This window comes from Leptodactylus fuscus, chromosome 5 (genome assembly GCF_031893055.1).
Source record: "Leptodactylus fuscus isolate aLepFus1 chromosome 5, aLepFus1.hap2, whole genome shotgun sequence".
In the NCBI taxonomy this organism is placed as follows: domain Eukaryota; kingdom Metazoa; phylum Chordata; class Amphibia; order Anura; family Leptodactylidae; genus Leptodactylus; species Leptodactylus fuscus.
In genome coordinates this window covers 138,072,640-138,089,098 of record NC_134269.1, presented here as the reverse complement: position 1 = coordinate 138,089,098, position 16,459 = coordinate 138,072,640, and the positions used below count along the sequence as shown (strand labels likewise).

Genomic DNA, 16,459 nt, shown 5'->3' with positions numbered 1-16,459 from the left:
GCCACCCTCTGCTCGCATGCATGGAGGCGTGTGCAGTTTGATAATTTGCTTGGAGTTTTTATTTGCACTGTGTGAACACGGCTCTAGTTCTGTAATGGAATTTGCACCACACCGTCTTCTGCCCTTGTTGTCTCTGTCCATTAAGTGGTTAATTTTTGCCTTGCCCTGTGATTGACAGCCTGCCTTCCCATCAGGTTCTGGGCGGGTTCTTCCTCCTTATTTAGTCTTGGTTCACATTCACACTGGTGCTTGCTATTGCCTTGTGCATACTTGCTTTTTTCTGTCACTGATATTACTTGTATTCTAATCCTTGACCTCTGGCTTTCCCTACTGATTATTCTTTTGGACTTCGATTTGGCACTGCATTGCTAGACTGTTTCCTGACCCCTGGCTTGCTGACCTCCATTTGTTGTTGTTCATCTTGTCTGCGTTTTGTGTATCACATATATAGGAAGGGATCGTCTTCGAGTTGCCGCCTATTACGTAGGATAGGGCCTGGCAAGAGGAAGAGACAGTGGGGGGCTTCAGCTTAGGGCTCACTGTCTCTTGTGCCCCGCCCCAGGGTTTCCAGCAGCTACTGGGGAATTGCTGTCCTAGCATTTCCATAACCACATGTCTTCAGAAAATCACTAGAACTAGAAGGAACAAAAATCTGCTTTGAAGCTGGAAATGTTAAAAAGGTATCATCATATAAATTTTAGGGATTACACACTGTGGAAAGCAAGTATATACAACCACCTTCATGCAACTTTGCAGCAAATAAGGATTACAAGTAAAAATTGCACAAAAATTCAATTTTGCCACTAAAGTGCATGATCATGCAATCCCTTTCTGCAAACATAATGTACTTTCCCAAAAACTGCAAGATGTGAGGGATTCATACATACCACATATATCTATATTTACAGGTGTGGGTGTTAAACACCAATATCACAGAAATGTGCAAATAATTTTGTTCATGCAAATTAAATAGGTTTTTACTTAAAAATATTATTTTCTATCCCCCTATAAAAATTGTAGTAATTTATATGTTCATCTCTATCAATATTACTATTATTTTAATGTGTAACAGATATTACTAGAGGCGTATTTTACTCTAGAAAGATCAGGTATGGACAGGGTGAAATGTAAATTTTATTGATGACTTTGTGTATGTGTTGTGTAAGTGTTTGGTGAGACTCTTTTGGCACTGCGACTTGGACAATGGTAAACAGCTGGGTCACAGCGCCAATAAAATTCTGGTTATGTTCAGAGAGGCATTACATAAGAATACCCCTCTAGAAAGGCTCAGATAGGTATTACATTATCCCTCTATGTGACAATCAGAGACAAAAGTACAGTATACGCCCTGATTGATGGGACAAGTGATAACATGGACAGAGGCGGCGCTGGAATGGAGAACAACACTGTGCTCTGAGCACAGAGGGAACTCCCACTGTGCTTTCTGAGCACAATTAATATAATGAAGAAAGAAGACAAAATTCAAAAACGGCAGTGCGAACCTTCATAATAAAGGTAAGAAATGAATAGTCTTTCTAAAATCTATTCCTAGGTGGTTTTAGTTTAAAAACATTTTTTTAATGATAGAATCCCTTTAAGTGTACAATATCATTTAGGGTGTCCTTCTTAGATACAGGCTGGGCACAACATAATCCATGCTGAAATTATGTTTTTCTGGAAAAATTGCAATTTTCACTTTTCAGCTGCACATTAATTTCTGGAAAATAAAAGTGTTAACATGCTCATAGCACTACTGAATAGATTACTTCAGGGGTGTAGTTTCCAAAAGGGGTCCAGTGTCAGGGGATTCCACTCTACTAGCATATTAGGGTCTTTTTAAAAGTGGCATGATGTTGGGGTCCCACATTATGAAAAATGCTGCAGAAAAAAATGATGTGTTTCTGCCATCGTCTTTTCCACAGCGGTTTTATTTTTAAGCAATTTGTTGCATGAGGCATTAGTTTAAATGGATTTTTTTTTAAACAAAAAACATGTAGGAGTAGCCTTTAGGAAGGCTATTCATCTCTTACCTTTATTTTGCAGCTCCACACTTTCCTTATTTTGCTCAGATATCTACTTTCCTGTATGAGGGATCTTTTTATCTGCATCATACCCTGTATTTGCAGTCCAGTGACCATGGATCTCCTATATTGTTATTATTTTCTTAGGCTTTTCTCAGCTATTTTTTTGCTGTTTTAAAGTTACAATTGGCAGAATTACATGTCATAATAGATAGGGGAGGGGGCAGACTGCTCCGTATTGTATACACCCTCTGCATTAGGCAAAAATGCTAAATGGTATGCACCCATAATGGAGCTGTTTTCAGCATAAAAACATATATATATTGTTGGAGGGTGAACACCTTTAAATTTTAAGTGAACCCATGCAAAAATAAATAAGATGATGTGTAGAACTCATTGGCTACCATATTACAAAAGCACAAAATGTCCAGTTTCTCGAAGTAGAAAAATAATTCTTTTTATTTCTTTTTATTGATAAAAGGTTGTTATTCTTCACGAGACCAGTAGGTGGCGCGGCGTCCTAACCTTCGGAATATAAACACCTCCAGATGACTAAATGCATACATGCAAAGGAAAAGAAACAAAATGACAGAGCGCTGGAATGTCCCGCTCCAGCACCCGTACTCGCTTTTCCGGAAGTCGACGTCAGAGATTTACCTCGGCCTGCTCCGCCTCCTTTGGCGGGTTCTCGCTATTAATCATTGTGCGTCGTCTCGATGGTGAACGCTGATTGGTTCTCTTAAGCAAAATTGTCCCCTCATTGGCAACCAAGATGGCGGGGGTTGTTTTTGTGCTGTGAATTAGGCCGTCGAGCGCCGCCGTGCGGTTGTGTCGTGCTCAGGCTTCCTATACTACCTTAGGACTGGCATGTGGCCTGTGTGAGTTTCGATTGAGCCGAAGTCTTCCGACGAGGTAGATGAGGCCCGTGCCTGCCACTCACTGATACACTGAAGGCGGCGGCCCTGATAACTAGCGCGCAGCGGCCGGGGCGGGCTGTCATAGCTGGTGAGTGGTGTGCGGCCTGCTCGGTGAGCGTGTGTCTCCGCCTGTGTGTTGTTACAACGTGGGCAATGTGTTGTGAGCATGGCGGATCTCCCTGCTCTGCGTGTCCCACCGCGGCCTGGCATTCCCCGCTCCTAGTGTGTCCAGCCGCGTGTGTGCTGCGTGACTGGCGGCGTCAGGATCCTGTGACATTAGTGGACATGGCAGCGGCCCTGTAATGTACTGCTATGGAGGGAGCGGGGTACATGTGTTACGGCTCACTGTCCGGTAATATCCTAAGGGCCTGTTTACAACGCTGTTTGTACTCTAAAGCTCACTTCACACTGTTGTCATGGCAAGAGCTATGGCATACATGGCCAGTCTGTTGTGGTGGCACCAGTCGAGTTACAATTGGTTTGGCAGCTTTTACTTTTCTTGTAAAATTGTGCTGTGGACTATATCAGCCTATATTCATAATGTATATGTGTCTTCCCCTATATTGGTCACAGCCTTATAGGACCTTTTAGTGGACTTTGGGCTCGGGTCACATTTGCACTTGTGCTTCTTAGGGGGCTCCCATTCCCCTCTCCACATGAGAAATGCAAAGAAAGCAAATAGCACTTTTCTCTGAATTTTTTTTTCTCCAAACCGAAACCTAAGCGCAGATGTGAACCTAGTCCTAGATGGGATCAACAGGCCCAGAAAGGGGTTTGTGTGTGTTTTGTTTTGTCTTTTTTAACATTTAATCATTTTAATTTAAAAAACACACACAATATATATTATTCCCCCACCTCAATAGAAGGTTAAAGATAAACTTTTACCACCTTCAATAACCCCTTGCACTATTCTAGCGCAGTATTTATTTTTTTTCCGTTTAGCGCTCAGCTCTCCCATGCATATATTTCTTATACATCTATGCTGTCAAGTGGGATGTCCCAGGCTGTCAGCTCCATCCAAGGACTGCCCCCTTGACACTACAGAGCTTAAATAGCATATCTGTCTGTCATGGCAACTGATCGCCACACTCTGATATGTCATCATTAAAAATGGCTATTCCCATGACTCCTGCATGATTTAAATACTGCATTCAGATATTGCTTTGACAGATAAAGAATTAACAGCCATTATTGGTGCAGGTACTACTGCACTACTTTCCTGTCCGCGTGATCCCTGCGCAGATCTGGCGGCATGTACACGGACACCCCTTCCCAGACGGAATCCAAACGCAGATGTGAACGAGGCCTTACTTTACCAAAAAATGTATACCCAGATCGCCAGGGTGGTCATGTGACTGCCCCGGGCACATTTTCAGATTTTTCAGTGATGTTGTGTTTCTGGAAACAGAACATCACCAATACTTACAGGAAGACATGTAAGTATGATGGAGTGGAGGGGTGGGCTGAGTTGGTTAGGAAGGGCTAGTAGGGGGCAGACTAGTTAGGGAAACAGGGAAGGCATGTGAGGGACTGGGATCTGAGTGTTGAGCAATGCATCATGGTAGTTGTAGGAAAAAAGAACAGGATGCTACCCATGTAAACAAAGATAAAAGATGACAGGAGCTCCCAGAGGAACCCAGAAATCACTCAAAATATAGTTAAAGGTATATGGGTGTACCTACTAACCCATAAATAGCACTAACAGACCTTATTTAAAAATATTTTTTGTGCGGGAAAACCCCTTTGACTGTAGTGTGAACATATAATCCTTATGGAAAAAGAATACTTTCCATTACTTTCTCTGTGAAACCCTAGCTGTCTGCAGGCTCTTCTAATTCTTCCAGCTTTGAGACTGCTACTATTGTGTTCAGTGAGTGAAGTAGCGTTTCTTTTCACATTGATATTTGTATAAAAATTGTCATAAGCCTTATAAACATCCCACATAAAGGGAATAAGGCTGTGTTTACCTAGCTTTTTGTTCCACATGGCATTCTTTATACATATGCCACAAGTGTTTATGTTCGGTATATGCATTGTAAATTTATGGTCAGAAGCATCCACAGTTGTTAACCATGGCAATGACTATTTTCATAGCTATTAGGCTAGGGATACAAAGGGCTTTGACTGTGTGATACTGTATTCAAGTAAGGCTAGATTCACACTCGCGCTCTGTCTCCGCTTGGGGATTCCGTTCCCCATTCTGCTTTAATAATGTGGAGAGAAAAGTCCTGCAAGCAAGACTTTCCTCTCTGTAACTTGTCTGCCCTATTCACCCAGTGAATCCCATTATAGTCTGTGGTCTGCAGGTTCCTGAGGGTAACTTTTTTTTTTTTTTTTGCGGATTAAGTTTCCGTTCTTGGGGTCCCCAAGCAGACCCCCGAACTGAAATCTTAATGTAGTTGTTAACCTAGTGTAAAGAATGATGTATCATACTTTCATCGCGGCTGAGGAAAGTGAATGCACTTGCATTGTGACTTGTAAGTAACTGCAACCATGACATAACGCGTATCGCAAATCCAGTATTCCAGTGTGTATTTTTTGGTGACTGTTGTATAATGGTCCCAGCAAATTGTGATCTTAACCTTTGATGTGTTGTCCTACCATAGTCAAGGTGTGTCATGTTTGTTTTTTGTTTGATGTATTCCAGAGGGCTTTTCTCCACCTCCAATCAATCAATTAATCCGCACTGCTCCTCTGATTCTGACACAGTTGGAATTCTTCCTCTAGCCCTCAGTGTTCCTGAGCAATCGGTGCAGTTAGTTTTGATACCTGGTATGCTATTTAAACCCTATACTGTCAGGAGAGCGGTGTCAGGCAGGAGCAGGTAAGGAATGTGATTCTGAGCTCTTACACTGGCTGCCTCTGTTGAGAGCTCTGAATCTCCCCACTGCCTTTCTGATATTAGAACTTGAATAGAACTTTAGGCACCAAAACCACCTGTGCTTATTACTCAGGAATCGTGGGGACTAAACAGAAAATTCAAACTATGTTGGAGTCAGTGGAGCAGCACCTATTAACATATGTTAAACACTTGAATGGGAAAAGGTGGTAAATGTCTTCCAAATGTGTCTCTCTAGTTTGAAGCCTTTACTTTTTCCTTTAACCCTTCAGTCTGCACCATACTACGTCACACTGAGTGTATAGCTAACACTCAGTGCTATAATGCTTCAGGAGCTGTGCCTGCGCCATTACTTCCAGCACTCGGTTGGGTTACACAGCTGAGTGTTAGCGCCATTCTCTGGAGTCGGCAGATAATCCAGGGTCGAGATTATCACCCCTCAGACCAGCAATAAGATTGTGAGTTCTGGGGAGCGGTTGTGTACAGTTCACATATGTATTGCAGCACGGACATCCCAGCTTCAAGTCTCCTTGTGTGACATGTAAAAATTGGGTGAGGGGTGAATGTAAATAAAAAAAATAAATAAACATACATGTTGGGTATCTCATGCGCGTATAAACCCCCACTATTCAAAGATGGCGTTATTTATCCTGTACAGTGAACACCACAAAAAAATATGTGAGCACAATGTGCAAATTAACATATTTTGGCCACTTAGCTTTCCCCAAAAAGTAACAATAAAAATGATCAGAACGTTATGCATGCCAAACATTGTACAACTTGCTCCACAAATAAGAGCTCCGACATGTCACCAGTACAGTAAAAAGAAAAGTTATAGGCATCAGAATACGGTGACCCCAGGAAAATCACTCATTTTTTATTTGTCAAAGCGGTAAAACATAAAAACCAATATAAATATCGCTGTAATAGTAATGACCCGCCGGACAAACATGCCATGTCATTTTTGAGTGAACGCCATAAAAACAAAATGCAAAAAAATTGATAGAACTTTGTGTTATTTCTCGTGGATCCCCAACAAATGTTAATAAAAGCTAATCAAAACATATCTACCCCAAAATATCAGGAACCATGCCGCATTTACAAAGCCCTTGAGGTGTCAAAACATTGGAAAACTCTAGAAAGTGACCCCGTTTTGAAAACCGCACCCCTCAAAGAATTTATCAAGTGATGTAGTGAGCATTAGTAACCCCGAAGTGAATATGTAAGCTGTGCGGAGTAAATTGGGTACACCAAATGCCATTCTATTTTCCCACTAGCTCCTATGACACGGACGGGGAAGAGGGGCATTCTGGGGGATATGCGCTGGTGTATTATCTGTCATAAGCTCTAAATATGGGGTGTCCCCAGAAAACGCTCGCACAAATTATACATTTCCTTCTAGTCGCAGCCACTTATGTCCTAATGATTTGGCGACTTTTGGGGGTTTTGTCTTCACATTGTACAAGCTAGACTTTTATTTTTATTTTCTGGTAATGACGGGGCTGACGACTTCCATTTTGGCAGGATCAACCAGATACGTGGATGTGCTTTTCAATGCCACCATTTTGGGGCCTGTAGCTTATTGACTACATTTTATTAACTCTTTCTGGGTGGGATGTAAAGAAAACATCAATGCTGGCATTGCTTTTTAGCATTTTTTTTTTCCCCCTGTATAGCATAAGTAACATGATACCTTTATTCTGTGGGTCGGTACGGTTACGGTGATACCTCATTTTTATTATTTTTTAATACATTGCTATTTGTGCAGAATAAAATTCAATTTAGGGGAAAAAAATCTATTTTTGCATCACCATCTTCTGAAAGGCATAACTTTTTTATTTTTTGGTAGACAGAGCTGGTTGAGGGCTTATTTTTTGCAGGATGACCTCTGCTTTTTATTGGTACCATTTTGGTTTTCATCTGACCATTTGATTACTTTTTATTGAACATTTTGTAAGGGAAAGGTGGTGAATAATCATTATTTTGTGCGTTTTTTTTTTTTTTTGTTTTTTTTTATCATCACTGTTCGGGTTAAATGTTTTCATTTTATTGTTCAGGTTATTACGGACGTGGTGATACCAAATATGTAATGTTTTTGTTTTTTTTCTATTTTTCTTTATTTTACATAATAAAACATTTTATATGGGAAAATGGTGTTTTGGGGGCTTTATTTATTTCTAATTTATTTTAAACTTTTTTATTTTTACTTTATCACTTTTTTTTCTGTCCCCATGGGGGATTGAAGCAGTGATCTGCTGATCACTGCTTCACTAGATATACGCTGCAATACACGTGTTACACGTGTATTGCAGTGTACAGAAAGCTGTCAGCCTGTGTAGACGCACGGGGCTGACGGCTTCCATTTTGGCAGGATCAACCAGGTACGTGGAGGGGTAAGTGATGGGGCAGACCCGGGGTCACTGATCAGACCCCAGGCTGCCCATTACCAACACCGGCACCCCCCGAAACCGTCGCGGGGGGTGCCAATCGGGACCGATTGAAACTGCTGAGATAACGGCGGTCATGTTTGACCGCCGGCATCTCAGGGGTTAACACACGCAATTGGACCTGGTTCTGACCGCGGGTGTTACAGGGCATTGTCAGCCGTAACACATGGCTGACACTCGCAGGGCATGGTGCGCACACCGGTTCGGTGTGCGCACCATGCAGCTGCCGCAGTACTACGGCAGTTTTCCGGAAGTCCTTCCCGGCAGCGCCGTACTATTACGACGGATGTCGGGAAGGGGTTAAAGGGTTTATCCAGCTTCCAAAAAGTTTGTGCAGATACGTCCACAGCAGTGCTAAATACTTGTTCCCTTGTGCAGCCTTTGCTCGGCATTATCTGACTTCCTTGTATCACTGTTAATTGCATGCAGTGAATATATGGACAAACTACATTTTCCATGCTTCATCTGCCTGCTCTCACTCTTGTTTGCTGCTCACTGGGGAAGAGAGTGAGCTTCCACATAAATATCACAGCAGCATGTGACCTCAGATGTGAGTGAATGTATTACTTGTGACTTCAATGCAGAGAAGAGAGGGGTAAACAGAGTAAGAGCAGGCAGATGGATCATGGGAAATGTAGTTTGTCCACAGATTCATGGCATATAAATTAGTTTTCCGGTTCAGATGTAAACTAGAATCATGAGGCTCCCAGATGGCAAATTACAAGAGGCCCTTTCTGCTTATGGCAGCCAATCAGAGTGCAACTCTAATTTTTGTTTAAACTGTTCTGAACAAAAAAGAAACTTAAGGTTTACTTTGCTGCTTTTGGCTAAAAAGGAAATCGGGACACTGACCCAAAGTGACAAAGAAATGTGCAGTGTGTGGTGCAGCTAGTCATTGTTATATAGAAGCAGAATCTGTTAGGTTATGTACTGTACTTAGATAGAAAGCCTTGTTTACACCCCTACACTATGGTATTCTTCAATCCTTTTAATTGACAATGCTGTTTACACTTACTATTCAATGATTGTGGACTAAGTGAGCAACTGTTGTACTACACACCCCACATGTACTTTGTATCTTTGTGTCACCTGTGTACCAAGTTTACACAACCTTGCATTCAGGACAGCTGGTCAAGTTTGTGAAAATAGCATTTACTATTACATACCCATATAACACAGCAGAGGGATATGAATGGTTAATATACTTTTTTTTTTTTTTTTAATCTTTCATGAGAAGTGGGGTTATTCAGCTTCCAAAAATGTTCTGCAAATACTCGCTGTTCCCTTGTACATCCCTTTGCTTGGCTTTATTTTACTTGCTGCTCCTTGTAGGACTCATTTATTGAAACTCTGGTTAATGGCTTTGGGATACTGATGCCAACGCAGGTCATAGTTTATCAGCTGTTTGAGCCCTGTAAGTCTTTATTTTGCCTGCTTTCCACTTACTCCTTCTCATCAGACTTGAGTATTAGTTGCTGACCTTAGCTCCTGTGCATGTAACCGTGGCCCTCTTTTCTGTACATGGCTACTTTTCTTACTGTGCGGTGTATTAGACTTAGTTTCTCCCAGTGACAGCCAAACCGTTGTTGTGACACACTATCCAAAAGGTTTACAACTATGTTCGGATCTGATGGCAGTCCTAGGCAGACGTGGATGTGTAGAAACTCAAGGGCAGAGAAGTGGAATACCGGGCACTGTGGAGCATAACTTGGGTGGTGAGGGGAAAGCCAGCAGCTAATGTCTGCAGTTCTGATGCTTTTATAGTGCTGTCAGTTACTGACAATAATATAGAGCACCTTACATCTATATTATCCTGCTCTCTGCTGAATAGCAGCTGAGGTGTAGGAGGAAACAGAGCTATGAGTGCATTGTCTGGCTACTGCATCAAGCACCAAGTGGCTGTACAGTTCCATTTTGCTGAATCTTGCTCACTACTGGTCCTGAGAGTCACACTACTCGACTCTATCTCAAATGTATATTACTCTATTTTCATAGCCTAATAGCTATGAAAATAGTCATTGCCATGGTTAACAACTGTGGATGCTTCTGATCATAAATTTACAATGCATATACCGAACATAAACACTTGTGGCATATGTATAAAGAATGCAATGTGGAACGAAAAGCTAGGTAATATACACTCACCGGCCACTTTATTAGGTACACCTTTCCAACTGCTCGTTAACACTTAATTTCTAATCAACCAATCACATGGCGGCAACTCAGTGCATTTAGGCATGTAGACATGGTCAAGACAATCTCCTGCAGTTCAAACCGAGCATCAGTATGGGGAAGAAAGGTGATTTGAGTGCCTTTGAACGTGGCATGGTTGTTGGTGCCAGAAGGGCTGGTCTGAGTATTTCAGAAACTGCTGATCTACTGGGATTTTCACGCACAACCATCTCTAGGGTTTACAGAGAATGGTCCGAAAAAGAAAAAACATCCAGTGAGCGGCAGTTCTGTGGGTGGAAATGCGTTGTTGATGCCAGAGGTCAGAGGAGAATGGCCAGACTGGTTCGAGCTGATAGAAAGGCAACAGTGACTCAAATAGCCACCCGTTACAACCAAGGTAGCCAGAAGAGCATCTCTGAACGCACAGTACGTCGAACTTTGAGGCAGATGGGCTACAGCAGCAGAAGACCACACCGGGTGCCTCTCCTTCCAGCTAAGAACAGGAAACTGAGGCTACAATTTGCACAAGCTCATCGAAATTGGACAATTGAAGATTGGAAAAACGTTGCCTGGTCTGATGAGTCTCGATTTCTGCTGCGACATTCGGATGGTAGGGTCAGAATTTGGCGTCAACAACATGAAAGCATGGATCCATCCTGCCTTGTATCAACGGTTCAGGCTGGTGGTGGTGGTGTCATGGTGTGGGGAATATTTTCTTGGCACTCTTTGGGCCCCTTGGTACCAATTGAGCATCGTTGCAACGCCAAAGCCTACCTGAGTATTGTTGCTGACCATGTCCATCCCTTTATGACCACAATGTACCCAACATCTGATGGCTACTTTCAGCAGGATAATGCGCCATGTCATAAAGCTGGAATCATCTCAGACTGGTTTCTTGAACATGACAATGAGTTCACTGTACTCCAATGGCCTCCACAGTCACCAGATCTCAATCCAATAGAGCATCTTTGGGATGTGGTGGAACGGGAGATTCGCATCATGGATGTGCAGCCGACAAATCTGCGGCAACTGTGTGATGCCATCATGTCAATATGGACCAAAATCTCTGAGGAATGCTTCCAGCACCTTGTTGAATCTATGCCACGAAGAATTGAGGCAGTTCTGAAGGCAAAAGGGGGTCCAACCCGTTACTAGCATGGTGTACCTAATAAAGTGGCCGGTGAGTGTATATACTCCAGCACACTGTATGGACCTGAAAACTTTACTTTTTTGGGGGTCTGAAAATACAAAAACTCAGTCTGGTTAAAAAGCTGCTACCCGCAGAAACCCACGGATCCCATAGACTATAATGAGGTTTGCCGGGTTTTTGCCCAAAAAATATGGAGAGAAAAGTACCAGACCGATCTCAACCTTGACTGTAAGAATTAGGCCTTTTTGGTCTAATTGCTTCAAGGAAGTGACTAGTGAAGAACAACAAGAGAACTTTTTAGGCCAAGGACCTTAGGCTGCAGATAATAGGTCACCGGGATCACAGAACTTCTTTATCCAATAGAGAGGGCCTCCCACTTCAGAGCTCCCAAAGAGATGCAATACAAGACAATTACCACATCCATCGGGAGAACTGCAAGAGGGTGAAAACAGTACGCTGACTAAAACAGTTATAAAAAGAGATTCCTCTCCATGACTAATAAGAACAGCAAGCGGGCTTTAATAAAGAAAACAGTACATCTGCGTTTCTTATTCCTATGGGTGAGGACAGTTGTTTTTTTTAAAATTCCAGTCAGTGTCCTTCACTTTTGGCGTTGTCCAGGAAGAAACTTGCGTTAGGTTCACACTAGTGTTGGCCTTCCCTTTTTCCGGTCCATATGGACTTTCCTCTTTGTATTTTTCAAGCTGATTCGTGAAAGGAAACCCCAAATGTAGTTTGACTGCTAATATGAACATAGGCTTAGTCTTTTCTATGGAAACACATTGAATCCAGTCAGCGTACTGTTTTCACCCTCTTGCAGTGCTCCCGATGGTTGTGGTAATCGTCTTGTATTGCATCTCTTTAGGAGCTCTGAAGTGGGAGGCCCTCTCTATTGGATGAAGAAGTTCTGTGATCCCGGTGACCTATTATCTGGAGCCTAAGTCTCCATTTCTTAGATAAGCTAGATACAAGTAGAGGGTCGCTATGGCTGAAAATGATACTTGTGAGAACCCTGCCCCAGTAAGTTCTTATCTGGTAGTGAGTAGGGCCATGTAGTGGGTGGGACCCCTACTCACTCTTACTCTCCCTTATGGCTTTTATGGGGAGACCAAGGTGGAACACATAATTAGAAAAAAAAAACAACTCCTGAACAGAGAGATTCTTAAAGAGGACCTTTCATCACTTCGGGCACATGCGGTTTTATATACCAATAGAAAGCAGACAGTGCACTGAATTCAGTCAGTTAGGAATGGCCTTCCTCACAGCAGCGCCTATAGCGCTGCACTGTGAGAGCGGGGAGAAAAACAGCGCGCCCCCCCCCCCCCCCCCCAATACTCGTCTATGGACTAGTACTGTGAGGAGAGTGAGGAGGTGTTCTTCCCCACTCTCACAGCACAGTGCTATAGGCGCTGCTGTGAGGAAGGCCGTTCCTGACTGAATTCGGCGCACTGCCAGATTTCTAGCGGTATACAAAACCGCGTGTGCCCCAAGTGAGCCTTGACACGTGACAAACAAAGTGTCAATAATGAATGAGAATGCCTGAAAAAGAAATTGGGGATTTATTCTGTGGTCAAACGGGAAACCTTACTGAATCTTTTTTTCAAATGGGATGTTCCATCTAATGCCAGTGACACAAATAGGCAAGAAAACAGTTCTCCTCCCTTGGATGTTTCTTCAAATTAAAGATGCTGAAAGTTTGGAGGGGGGGGGACTGGGAAACTTCAGCTTTTCTTTTGAGAGCTAACATGGCATCCACTTATGAAGCTAGGTCCTGATTGTTAGCTACACCAATTTGAAGCTCAAATTTCAGAATGGGCACCTAGAGGAGACAGGGTCTCTGGTAGATGAAACCATGGAGACTGCTCAAATTTTTGTTTGAGGTGCTACTTTGTCTGTGTGAAGAGCCTTACTTAGGCTTCATTCACATATGTTTTTGGAGGGTTTTGTTTGGGGAACCCCTGAAAGGAAACCTAATCCGCATAAAAAAGCGGTTACATTAGTCAACCCGCGGACCCCATAAACTATAACGCGGCTCGTGTGAAAAATGCTGAGAGCGGAGTGGAATCCCCGAACGCAGATGTGAATCAAGCCAAAGTTGTGTTCTATCTCTCTTGTAGGGAATCAAGTATTTGCACCAGCATTAAAAATCTCTGAGAAGGCTATGGATAACAGATGCCACATCCCCCCCCCCTTACCCCCCGCTCAAAAAAACCCCAAAAAGTACAATTAAATAAATAAAATCCTTACATCCATTTGATTTCAGTCCCGGAAGTGCAAGATAAGGAAAGACAGGATTCTGGAGAAGGTGTTATCCCAAGAACTTTAGCATACAGCAACTTCAGTTACGGCTTGTCCAAATTCTATCTTGAGACCTGGGCCTTAGACACTATATATTCAAGTCTTTTTCTAGAAAGGACTCTAAAACCACTGATCTACTATACCTCTGATGAGGAGGAATGTCCTGATGGCTATAGTAGATAGGAAAGATACATACTACCATATTCCCATACATCCGTGGTGTCAAGTTTTTCAGATTTGCAGTAGCCTACGACCAAAAACAATCTCCATTCCGTATTTACCTCTTTTCTTTTGGCATCAGTTCAGCTCTATATATTTTTACAAACACTAGGGCAGAGGTAGTTTCAGAAAGCGGGATCATCAAGGATGACATTCTCATGGACTGCCAATGTCAATCTTTCCTAATCTTCCATCTGGAGAAGACCTGTCAGATCCTTGAAAGCCGAATAAACCAGGATAAATCTGATCTAATCCTGCCCTCAGATCCTTTTTAGAAATCCTTCTAGGTTCCAATAATCTAACATTATTCTTCTAATAAAATGAAATCCCACAGAGCCAGACCAAGACTTCTGCAATTTGTTGTCAAAATGGGACCATTGTCCTTGGAAAAGAAAATTCCCTCAGTAAAATCTTCCATAAAATGGTGGCCTTTTTAGTGGTACCAGGCTCCAGTTCTTGTTAACGGTGGTTGTTAGCAATAGAGGATGTAGAGCATGTTTTTAATCAAAAGTCTTTTCCTTAGTACCTCAACTCAGTCCATGGTGCAGTAGCCTTTGAATTTTAAGGGAACTCTGTGCAGTCTGGAAGTCCTTAATGTCAGCAAAGGCCCATATTTGATCTTTATCTACTCGGGCTGCAGTAGTACAAAACCTCAACTTCTTTCTGCTAAAATATTTTCACAGGCGACAACCTCATTGGGGACGTTCACACTTTTGTGAACGTTTCTTACTCTTTTCTGGAATAGGATTAGGTCAATGGACTTTAAATGTAGTAGAGTGATGGGCACAGACGGAGCATTATCCTTCTGAAAGCTTTCTTCAATCATGTACTTTAGTAATGGAAGATGTCCTGAATGCCAATTTTTTTTTCCTCGGTCAAAAAAGTAAAAAATTGACAGAGGAAGCCGCTTTCCACTATTGGAGTCACCACTCCAGAGAAAGTATCCCTTTCCTGTGAGCAACTATTATGCCAAAACACAGGTTCATTTGTTGTCTTAAGGTGGGAGACCTACTTGTGACTCAGGACCTCCACAGCCAGGGACTGATATATCACTTGGGTCCAAGCCACCTTCATGTAATGGCCCGACTCATGAAGAAATTTTGAGGATCAGAAGGCTGTCTATGTATTTGAGACTATGATGGCCAGTAGTAAACTAGGAACCAGAGCCATCTATCAGAAGGGCTTGTAAAATATTCACTGTGTGGTGTAGGGAGTCTAAACTTAACCTATTACATCCTGTTTTTGCTCAAATTCTTGACTTTATAAGCTAGGGTTAAGATCCTCCACGACACACCCTTTAGTATATTATGATGACTTTGGTCATTTGTAAACACTGGTGTACTGTGGGAGGCATGACCTTTTTAACCAGTCCCTATTTTGGGTGAGAATTAACCTCCTGTGTGCTATCATGGAGGATTCCTGAAAAACCACCATGTAGAAGGTGTGTTAGTGAGTTTCTGGCAATGCTGTTGATTATTATTTGAACCACACTTTGACCATCAAGACTTCCACAGCATTCTGCAGAAGCATGCCATTTCATCTGGTTTGTGCTTGGTTGGACGATAATTTAATTTTTTTCAACAGTACAGTGACTCAAAAGGCTATTTGACCAGGAAGAAGAGTGATAGCTTGCTTTGTCAGTTTATGTGGCCTCCACAATCAGCTAGCCTAAAGCCAATCCAGATGACTTGCTTACTGAAAGAAGAGCAGCCAACTAGTGCTTGGTGCCTCTGGGAACTCCTTCAAGACTGTTCGGAAAACCATTCCTGGTGATGATCTCTTGAATCTGATAAAGTGCCAAGAGTGTGCAAAAGCGCGCTATTCTGAAGAATCAGAAACATAAAACACAATCTGTATCAACACTAAGTTCGCTAAGTTCTGTAGGTGTCACGTCTTAGTTTTCATGTCTTCAATATGAATTTTATAGTATAAAAAATAATTTGACTAAACTTTTCACTGGTTCTGTACATATGCAGTTTATGTATCTTTAGATCAACTACAGTATGTTACATAAAAATATATTGTGTGTGGTGCCATCGGTGACTTCATAAATACATTGCTCTGTTTTTTAGTTTGAAAGATGACGAACAAGAGTTCATGCCCTTCAAATACCAGAAATGAGCAGCATGAAGACAAGGATGGTAAGTGTTTTGGCGTTTGGTTAGATTTTAATTTTTTTTTTTTTTTTTTTGTAAAGAAGCATAATAAAATTAAATCTCATGACTTATTTCTTATGCAGAGAAATAAACAATATACAGTATACACGATGGGGAATTTGTGTGATCAGCAGGGGCCAGGCGTCTTGGGTGGACAACCTCTTCTGGTCTGAGGGCCACGCTGTTAGTTTGTGCCACTCACAAAGGCTGCAGTAATATATGGTGGTGGTATCCTCTCAG

The 16,459-nt window shown here is 42.2% G+C and overlaps 1 protein-coding gene across 2 annotated transcripts in view; it reads left to right on the top strand.

The window, feature by feature from the left end:
• The first annotated feature begins 2,763 nt into the window (after positions 1–2,763).
• The window catches only part of SCAF11 (SR-related CTD associated factor 11), a 45,075-nt gene continuing 31,379 nt past the window's right edge, over positions 2,764–16,459 (top strand). For both annotated transcript variants that reach the window (XM_075274316.1, XM_075274315.1), the window contains exons 1-2: positions 2,764–3,026; positions 16,136–16,204. In XM_075274316.1, the coding sequence (XP_075130417.1) occupies positions 16,144–16,204 (61 nt within the window). In that variant the 5' untranslated portion in view covers positions 2,764–3,026; positions 16,136–16,143. The remainder of the gene's footprint in view (positions 3,027–16,135; positions 16,205–16,459) is intronic.